This window comes from Mchenga conophoros, linkage group LG3 (assembly GCF_057382185.1).
Source record: "Mchenga conophoros isolate Kocher_MC1m ecotype Shallow Benthic linkage group LG3, M_conophoros_male_GT1.1, whole genome shotgun sequence".
Taxonomy (NCBI): Eukaryota; Metazoa; Chordata; class Actinopteri; order Cichliformes; family Cichlidae; genus Mchenga; species Mchenga conophoros.
In genome coordinates this window covers 58,109,731-58,120,760 of record NC_140528.1, presented here as the reverse complement: position 1 = coordinate 58,120,760, position 11,030 = coordinate 58,109,731, and the positions used below count along the sequence as shown (strand labels likewise).

Here is an 11,030-nt window from a genome sequence, read left to right as displayed (position 1 = left end):
GGATCTTTTCTCACTGTCCCTCTTCCCCTCTGTTTTCTTTCCCTGTCCTTTTCTTGAACTTCTCTTTTCTACGTCTTTCCCTTTCCTATCCCCGGTCATGTCTGTTCCGATTGTAATAACTTAAAAGTAAAAAATAAATAAATAATAAAGATCAATCAAGAGCACCAGTATGGCAAAGTACTGCAGGATGCTGTGGTAGCCAAGCTGGTTCAGTGTGCCTTCAATTTTGAATAAATCCCTAACAGTGTCTCCAGCAGAGCACCACCATGCTATCACACCTTCTCCTCCATGCTTCAAGGTGAGAACCATGTACAGTGGCTTGCAAAAGTATTCGGCCCCCTTGAACGTTTCCACATTCTCCGTGACAATGTTAAGATGATTTTATAGTCATGCCAACCTCCAACCGCATGGCAAAATATACCAAGAACTATACAATAGTTTCTTCTTTTACATAATATTTCTTTGAATCCCAGTGCGTATTTCAAAGAATATGTGCAGCCTTTGAACAGTTCCTCAAACAAAACAAAGGCCAACTTGTTTGACTTGTTGCTTTACCTTTTGTTACTATTGTTATTTCAGTGGTCAGTGAAAGGAATCAGGTCTGGTTGTGTGAGCTTGTGGGTGGAGCTGAACACAAGATTTATAGTATTTAACAGTTGAAGTCAAATTAAAGCCAGCGTAGTCAACAATGGCCCTCCAACGGTTCTTGTGCTTTTTCTCTGTGATGATCATTCTTTTTGGCGAAGGTGAGAGAGAAAATTGTATTTCTGTTTGTAGTATTAAAATCTTTCCCATTACTTCTTTCAGATGAAGTGTGGAAAGTTTAATTACAGATACTAAAGAATTTTATAATAAATTTTATTTTAGCTGGATAGTATGAAATGCATCCTGCCTGTAGCATTCTGCAAGATGGGAAAGAATTTTTTGACATCCTTAAATTCTGCTCTTCTTATTTTTTTCTTTCTTTATTTTCTCTTCTAAATTATATGGAATAGAATGTTATTATACTAATTATTTTAATTATTATTATTATTATTATGTTTTAAACATTAGAGTTATTTCATATTAGTTGCAATTGAATAAAAATACTTATTCACTATGGACTAGTCATGATGTGTATTACCTCTATTTTGATATATTTGTCTTTGTGTTCCAATTTTTAGATGTTCATTCACAGCAGCCTGGTAAGCATCCAAGAACAATTCTGAAAGTTTTTCATACTTAACCTTTTTTTTTAAATTATATTTAAACCTACACCAATGGGAGTGCCAATTGAACGTCTGAGCTGGGTATCTGTCAAGATTTTATTTTTCATTTATCTGTTGAAATCCACAGGGTAAATGGTATTAGTAAACTACTGTATCGTTGATAATCAGTAAGAGTATGGGAGGCAGAGTCTTCCTTTGTGGCACCTGCTCCCAGTTTTCACTGAGGAGACCGACATCCTCTCTACTTTTAAGATTAGACTTAACACTTGATTTTTTTTACTGTTTCTTCTTCCCTAACCTTTTTTCCACTCACCATGTGTTTATAAAGCACTGTGCATTTAATCATTGCTTATTATTAATCTCTAGCTCTCTTATGTTCTTTGAAGTTTTCCCTGAACAATTTTGCACTAAAATGTCACAAAATACCTTTTCTGTGGTTGAGTGTGGTTCATGTGCAACAATGTTTTTATGACTTTACATCTATCATCTCCCATCAGAACTCTTCATGAGATGTTACTCACTGAACGTGTGAATGGTTATACAGGGAGTGCAGAATTATTAGGCAAGTTGTATTTTTGAGGAATAATTTTATTATTGAACAACAACCATGTTCTCAATGAACCCAAAAAACTCATTAATATCAAAGCTGAATGTTTTTGGAAGTAGTTTTTAGTTTGTTTTTAGTTTTAGCTATTTTAGGGGGATATCTGTGTGTGCAGATGACTATTACTGTGCATAATTATTAGGCAACTTAACAAAAAAAACAAATATATACCCATTTCAATTATTTATTTTTACCAGTGAAACCAATATAACATCTCCACATTCACAAATATACATTTCTGACATTCAAAAACAAAACAAAAACAAATCAGCGACCAATATAGCCACCTTTCTTTGCAAGGACACTCAAAAGCCTGCCATCCATGGATTCTGTCAGTGTTTTGATCTGTTCACCATCAACATTGCGTGCAGCAGCAACCACAGCCTCCCAGACACTGTTCAGAGAGGTGTACTGTTTTCCCTCCTTGTAAATCTCACATTTGATGATGGACCACAGGTTCTCAATGGGGTTCAGATCAGGTGAACGAGGTGGCCATGTCATTAGTTTTTCTTCTTTTATACCCTTTCTTGCCAGCCACGCTGTGGAGTACTTGGACGCGTGTGATGGAGCATTGTCCTGCATGAAAATCATGTTTTTCTTGAAGGATGCAGACTTCTTCCTGTACCACTGCTTGAAGAAGGTGTCTTCCAGGAACTGGCAGTAGGACTGGGAGTTGAGCTTGACTCCATCCTCAACCCGAAAAGGCCCCACAAGCTCATCTTTGATGATACCAGCACAAACCAGTACTCCACCTCCACCTTGCTGGCGTCTGAGTCAGACTGGAGCTCTCTGCCCTTTACCAATCCAGCCACGGGCCCATCCATCTGGCCCATCAAGACTCACTCTCATTTCATCAGTCCATAAAACCTTAGAAAAACCAGTCTTGAGATATTTCTTGGCCCAGTCTTGACATTTCAGCTTGTGTGTCTTGTTCAGTGGTGGTCGTCTTTCAGCCTTTCTTACCTTGGCCATGTCTCTGAGTATTGCACACCTTGTGCTTTTGGGCACTCCAGTGATGTTGCAGCTCTGAAATATGGCCAAACTGGCGGCAAGTGGCATCTTGGCAGCTGCACGCTTGACTTTTCTCAGTTCATGGGCAGTTATTTGGCGCCTTGGTTTTCCACACGCTTCTTGCGACCCTGTTGACTATTTTGAATGAAACGCTTGATTGTTCGATGATCACGCTTCAGAAGCTTTGCAATTTTGAGACTGCTGCATCCCTCTGCAAGATATCTCACTATTTTTGACTTTTCTGAGCCTGTCAAGTCCTTCTTTTGACCCATTTTGCCAAAGGAAAGGACGTTGCCCAATAATTATGCACACCTGATATAGGGTGTTGATGTCATTAGACCACACCCCTTCTCATTACAGAGATGCACATCACCTAATATGCTTAATTGGTAGTAGGCTTTCGAGCCTATACAGCTTGGAGTAAGACAACATGCATGAAGAGGATGATGTGGACAAAATACTCATTTGCCTAATAATTCTGCACTCCCTATAATGCTGTGGCTTATCAACATATTCAGTATTTAACTGTTGTGTCTTATTCTCTCAGCATGTGGCAGGGTTATTAAAAATCCTAGAATCGTAGGAGGTGAAGATGCAGCCCCTGGAAGTTGGCCCTGGCAGGTATCTTTATCCAAAGATGGCTCTTTTTTCTGTGGAGGGTCCCTAATCTCCAACGACTGGGTGCTGACAGCTGCTCACTGCATTACACCGTAAGTCAACACTGCAAGTGTTTCTGTGGTGGTGCAGTGGTTAACGCCTGTTGGAGGTTTCAACCTCTTGGAGTAGAGTTTACATATTCTCCCTGTGCCATGTGGGTTTCTTCTGCAGACAACACTTTTTAAAGGCTAAATATTTTTTTTAATTGATTATGGAAGCGAGAGTGTGTGTCTCTGTCCCTCTCTGGGGTATCCCTGTGATGGACAGGTGGCCTGTTCGGCATGTAAGGCAATGGATGTTATTGCACAGTGATTTTAATATTTTTGTTCATAACCAACTGATGTTTTCTTTTTCTGAAATTAGTGAAAGGACATTTTTAAAGTCTTAAAAAAACTAATTGCACACATTTACTCAAAAGCACCCCAACAGTTTTTAGAGTAATTTCTCCACTGATAATTTTCAACTCACAGTTGGTAGTAACACATTTCTTAATAATGTAATGTTGTGATCAAATTGTGACAACGCTGAGTAACAGCCAGGGTTAGATGAGAAACTTAATACCAGTCACGTCTTTCCATCCAATGTGAACTTACAATCAGCAGCATGCAAGTTTTTTTTTTTTTTTTTTTTTTTTGTGTCCCGTTTGGATTTATAGCCATCAGAATTGTTGTCTTAAGGCCAAGAAAGATGCCAAGCGGATTTATTTTACCAAGTGGATCATCATGGCCTTGCCATATTGGTCCATTTGATTGACCTTTATTATAATTATGAATTTATTTTATTTTCAGTTGCTAAAAACGGGACAGACATGACTGGGTGATAGGACAGGGAGAAAGAATGAAAGAAAGAGAGGGAGAGAAAGAAAACCAAAGGGGAGAAGAGACGGTGAGAAAGGGGGGAAGAAAGAAAGAAAAACAAACAAAACACCTGGATCACCTGTATGGAGAAAAAAAAACAGAAGAGAAAGCAAACAAAAAAAAGAGCAACATAATAAAAAACAGCACCATCACAATAAACTAGCTAGAAGTAGATAACAGTAGATACTAAATATTAAACGATATTGTGCAGCACGCAAGATAGACAGCGCACAATGTGCTTTGAGGCAGCAGCCAAGAAAGGTGTAGTCCGTGTCTGTGAACACCCGTGTGTACACCTGTGTGCACACCTGTGTGGATCAGCACGCTTGTATTCCAAAGGTTTCTCCATGTAACGATCTGCTAGGGAGTGTGGGGAGCCACAGCCCCGTCCACCAGGGTATGAAGCAGGTATGGAGGAGATCCAGGCCCCCAGCAGCATGCAAGTTTAGCATGAAGATGTAAGTTGGGAACCTGCTAACTTTGTTCTGTCAAAAGATAACAAACTCTAGCTATGCACAAAAGTAAGCCTCACCATTCAACTCACGTGCACACGCACATGCAGGGATAGAGGAAATGCCCATCCATCAAAATCATTTTCTTGGACTACAACGGCTCTTCAGTGTTTGAATGAAATGATTCAATTTAAACAGTGGCTTGCAAAAGTATTCGGCCCCCTTGAACTTTTCCACATTTTGTCACATTACAGCCACAAACATGAATCAATTTTATTGGAATTCCACGTGAAAGACCAATACAAAGTGGTGTACACATGAGAAGTGGAACGAAAATCATACATGATTCCAAACATTTTTTACAAATAAATAACTGCAAAGTGGGGTGTGCGTAATTATTCAGCCCCCTTTGATCTCAGTGCAGTCAGTTGCCCATAGACATTGCCTGATGAGTGCTAATGACTAAATAGAGTGCACCTGTGTGTAATCTAATGTCAGTACAAATACAGCTGCTCTGTGACGGCTAGTGATGGGCAGATGAAGCTTCATGAAGCACTGAAGCTTTTCATCCAAGTGGTTCACTCCAGTGCAAAGCTTCTTGAAGCTTCATTTGCTCTAGTAGGACACCTACTGGACGTAAAAATAGTAGTTGGCATGAATTTGAAGAGTGAGGCCTTTTGCACACAGCCTGTAAATGTGAACAACAAAAGGAGTGTGTAAAACATGTATATTGTAGTGATGCAGTATACTGTGTATATTTATACTGGCAGTATGGAAAATGATCATTTGGAAATGTTTAAAATGGAAATGATCATTTACCGTGAGGTGAGGTGTGGTTGGGGTGTGGACAGCAGTTGTGCTTTTGTAACGTTGAGGTATGGACAGCTACACACTGAGGCTTTGAGCCTCAGTCCTGCCTGTTCACATTTTATTCTGTAAAAACTACATTTTCACTGCTTTTATGACCTTTTAGTGGGGAGAACATAGCTAGGATTTAATGATTTAACACATCTTTTAAATCCTTTGTCCTGCACAATGCTAAATGGCTGGGAGTCCTCAATCACCATGCTAACCAGGTCTCCATCTATTTGAGATTGTTCTCCTGGGGAAAGACAATAAAGACAAAGCACAAATAGAAATATCACACACATAACTTATTGCATTGTATAATATTGTTATATCATTTAGTAACATTACTGCATGCTATATTATCATGGCATTTGATGGCTCACCTGGTCTTGCTCCACAATCGGTGTTCCCCTTATTCTCATGCATAGCTCTATAGTGCCTAAGCAAATCAAATCAAATCACTTTTATTGTCACATCACATGTGCAGGTACATTGGTACAGCACATGTGAGTGAAATTCTTGTGTGCGAGCTTCACAAGCAACAGAGTTGTGCAAATACAATAATGTAAACAAGCAAAATACGATAATGGCTACATCTGAAACTAATAAATATATGTACAATATATAATAGTGTATGCATTTCTGGATGCGTATACTAAATATTTTGTGTGTGTGTGTGTGTGTGTGTGTGTGTGTGTGTGTGTGTGTGTGTGTGTATACACATATTTTACAAATTAAATAGAGTAAACAATAAATAAAATATATAAAAATATACAGAGTTGAGACATGTGCAAAACAGTGGCGTTACTGTACAGTATGGAGTGCATAATGTTAAAGTTCCAGTAGTGAAGCTGAGGTGTCTATGACGTGTTCAGCAGTCTGATGGCCTGATGGAAAAAGCTGTCTCTCAGTCTGCTGGTACGGGACCGGATGCTGCAGAACCTCCTTCCTGATGGAAGCAGTCTGAACAGTTTATGGCTGGGGTGACTGGAGTCCTTGATGATCCTCCCCGCTTTCCTCAGGCAGCGCTTCCTGTAGATGTCTTGGAGGGAGGGAAGCTCACCTCCAATTATCCGTTCAGAGCACCGCACTACTCGCTGGAGAACTTTGCAGTTGTAGGCGGTGCTGTTGCCATACCAGGTGGTGATGCATCCAGTGAGGATGCTCTCAATGGCACAGTGATAGAAGGTCCTGAGGATGCGGGGGCTCATGCCGAATCTTTTCAGTCTCCTGAGAAAGAAGAGGCGCTGCTGCATGGATAAGGTGTTGTTGTTATATCCCAGCTCCCTGGCACATAGCAAACACCTCACCTTGTACAAAAGTACAGACAGCTTAACATAGGTTTTATTGCACCATCAGTATTATGAAAATACATCTTCTGTGGAAATTTACATACCTTGTTGGGAGATATAAGCTCAAAATGTTCCCACACAGGGGAGGACATCCTTCTCTTCGTAGCTGGCTCCATTCTCTCCTGACTTTCTCTCCTCACTCTCATAAACCTCCAACCTCTCTCCAAACTGTCTCTAACTCTCTCTCACTAACCGCAACTCTCCATCAAACACCCACATTTTGAATGGAGTCTGAGGGGTGTATATCGCTGTCATAGCTCGCGGTACAGTTCGAACCGCTTCCTGAACCAGTCACGTGGTACAGCCGGGCAGCGAGGCTTCGGACGTCATCATTTTCAGCTCCTCCCATAAATGAAGCAAGCCTCGATACGCGCTTCGCGGAAACGCCCCCTCCATTACTCGACACACGCTTCGAAGCCTCGATACAGAACGTCACATCACTAGGCGGAGGTTCACCTTCCAGCAGCACAACGACCCTAAACATAAAGCCAGGGCAACAATGGAATGGTTTAAAACAAAACATATCCATGTGTTCAAATGGCCCAGTCAAAGTCCAGATCTAAATCCAATCGAGAACCTGTGGCAAGATCTAAAACTGCAGTTCTCAAACGCTGTTCGTCTAATCTGACTGAGCTGGAGCTGTTTTGCAAAGAAGAATGGGCAAGGATTTCAGTTTCTAGATGTGCAAAGCTGGTAGAGACATACCCTAAAAGACTGGCAGCTGTAATTGCAGCAAAAAGGGGTTCTACAAAGTATTGACTCAGGGGGCTGAATAATTACACACACCCCACTTTTCAGTTATTTATTTGTAAAAAATGTTTGGAATCATGTATGATTTTCATTCCACTTCTCACGTGTACACCACTTTGTATTGGTCTTCCACGTGGGATTCCAATAAAATTGATTCATGTTTGTGGCTGTAATGTGACAAAATGTGGAAAAGTTCAAGGGGGCCGAATACTTTGGGAAGCCACTGTATATATTTATCATCAAAATCTCACAACCATCTGTTGCTACCTGGTTGTGACGGTAGTTCAATGATAATGATCACTATGCAATGCTATAAAAATAACTATATTTTTTCTTTCATTCAAGTGCTGATCTTCACACCACAAAAGTGACTCTGGGCCACAACACCGCGTCTGGTCCAAACCCAAATGCAGTTACTGTGACACTTGAAAACATCATCTGCCATCCCGACTACAATGCTGCAACATTTGAGAATGACATGTGCCTCCTGCAGCTGTCGACTCCTGTGAATTTCACAGACTACATTCAGCCAGTCTGCTTAGCCGCAGCAGGCAGCACTTTCAACAGTGGCACCAGCAGCTGGGTCACTGGCTTTGGTACCCTAGAAAGTAAGTTTTTTAAAATATGTATTTTCTTTTATTAGTGATAAATGATTCAGTAAAAATGATCTTCCTTTTAACATTTCTCAATTAGGTGGTGGTTCCACCCCAGAGATTCTGCAGGAGGTGAATGTACCAATAGTGGGAAACAACCAGTGCAGATGCGAATTACAAAACTTCGCTGCAATCACAGATAACATGATCTGTGCTGGACTGCAAAATGGCGGGAAGGATTCATGTCAGGTGACTACCACTTTGTGCTTATTTGTAATGTAAGGCCTAATTGACTGCATTGACTATCAGCTTTTAACCACTCACTGCTTTTCTGTAGTAGTGTTTATGATTATTAACATTATAGCCCTATTCCATTAGCACCTACTTGACTCAACTCAGTTTTCAGGGTTTTCGTTAGGTGTTATCACCTGGTACCAGGTACTTTTTTTTTTTTCCTTTAGTACTGCTCGGCCGGTATTCCAAGCAAACGAAATCGATACAAAAATGTGACATCAAGAGACTGCATGTCACTGATAGGCCAGTCAGTGGTGTAGCTCAAGGACTCATGAGAGTCACTCCTTAACAGTAATCAAAAGCACCATTTTGAAGGCATGCAACAACAGAAATGGGTACACAGAAACCAACACCATGGTCCGAGAGCCACCATAGACCAAGTAGCAGGTAGAGAATCCCCTCGAAGCCTTCCATGGTTAGTTTGTGTTCAGGTCAGTGGACTTTCTGTCATGTTGCTTTAATGATACAACGCAGGTGGTGCTCTATTGTACGACAAAATGGCAGAAACCAAGTAAAGTAGAGTCAAGCTGAGAAGGTACTGGTGGAAAAGAGGCTTTGCATTGAAGCTCATTTACTCATAATTCGTAATTATTTTCACTTAGATGTATTTAATTTATTCTATAAAGGTTTTCCCAAAGGTTTTGTGATCATTTCTGTCAGTGACATCACATCATGTAGTGACGTGCAGTTGAGTGTGTTGGGTGATACTGTAACTAATCAGCAAAAGTTGTGTGTCTGATTGACAATTAACACAAACATCTCCGGAAACATTTTATGTATTTAGTAGAAATTAAGCTCCATGAGATGTTCAACTGATCTCAATCTGTTTTAACAACTTTTACACTTTTTTCACAGGGAGACTCGGGGGGACCACTTGTGACAAAAGATAATAGCGGTATCTGGATCCAGAGTGGAGTCGTGAGTTTTGGTCAAGGCTGCGCCTTGCCTAATAGTCCTGGAGTCTACGCTCGTGTGTCCCAGTACCAAAACTGGATCACCACCACCGTCACCGGAACACCACCAGGCTTTGTTAACTACTTCACCCTGGACTTTGACTATGACTTAATCTTCACCTGCCCCACATCAACACCACCCACTACAGATACACCACCCACCACCCCATGTGACAGTGACAGTTTGTTTTGCAGTGGTGAAAACCTGATCCACTTCACTCACTTCACCTCTCTCTGTGTTCTTGTTGTGTTGCTCCAAGTGTTTTTTGGAAGTGGTGGAATGTAACTCAACACATTTACTAGTCCTGTACTCAAATACTAAGTTGAAATAATCATTACTCCAAGAGATTTATGGGACAGCTTTAAGTTTCTGGGCACTTCACAAGGGAAACGAAACAGTTATTAGTAGAAATTAGACTAACTGTTGATACCATAAGAGAAGAAGAAGTGGACAGTTTAAACATTTGGACATGAAATATTTGTTTATCTGAAAATGGCAACAATTTCTTATATCCTGTTTCTCAATTACAGTGATTGGCTAATCTTTATCTGATGTATTTCCATGACTTCAGTAATGATTTAAAACTACAGCCTGGCAAATTTGAAGTAATACATTTTAAACATTATTTAGTAATTCTCTTTAAATGTTAACACGTTATATATGGGCATATATCTGTGGTCTGTTCAAATCATGTTTTGGTATGCTTACACTTTTGATGATTAAAACATGCAATTTTAAAATACTATTTACTGTGCTGCATTCTTTTGTATTCTATTTTGAGTTATTTAAATAAATAGTATTCGTTGTTGAGTTGGTAGGACTATCATTCACAAGCTTGATGTTGCCAGCTAGATATTTTCTTTACATTAGAGTGCCTCGAAACGTATTGTGCAACATAACTTTTCCTCATAGAGAAGGCATTGCTAAACCAGCATCATACATTTAACAGCATTTGTACCATCAGTTTTTGTATCAGAAAGTCTGCTATTTTTTTCTAATGCGATGATGGAAAAATAAGAGAAGATGAGAAAATGAAAAAAACAAAAACAAAAAACAAATTAAATATGTATGTGTGGCATTAGAAACGGACCTGACCACAGGCTTATGCTTTTCACCATTAATCTCAAAAAGTTGATTCTGTTCATCTGGACGTAGCGTTTTCAGTGAGAGAAAAATTTCATCACTTATCCAAGTGACTTCTTCAGTCTCAGCTGACTGCAGGTTTCCCCAATCTTATACACAGCCACAGAAACAGCAATTTGAAATAACAATGTTGCAGATGTGGAAGCAGAGCAACTACGGACGAATTTTTCAGCCTGTCTCAGCAATGTAAAGCCCCTAGCATCCAACATCAGCATGGAGGAGAGGAAGGCACTCACATCACTTAGTAATGACAACAACATTATCATCCTTGTGGCAGACAAGGGTAGATGCATGGTTTTGCTAAAC

General features: G+C 40.1%; 1 protein-coding gene across 1 annotated transcript; it reads left to right on the top strand.

The window, feature by feature from the left end:
* The first annotated feature begins 686 nt into the window (after positions 1-686).
* LOC146579736 (serine protease 27-like) lies at positions 687-10,323 on the top strand. Its single transcript, XM_085264459.1, has 6 exons — positions 687-746; positions 1,164-1,184; positions 3,371-3,533; positions 8,086-8,348; positions 8,434-8,582; positions 9,483-10,323. The coding sequence occupies exons 1-6, from the start codon at positions 689-691 to the stop codon at positions 9,864-9,866; spliced, it is 1,038 nt and encodes a 345-aa protein (XP_085120585.1). The 5' UTR covers positions 687-688; the 3' UTR covers positions 9,867-10,323.
* The last annotated feature ends 707 nt before the right edge of the window (positions 10,324-11,030 follow it).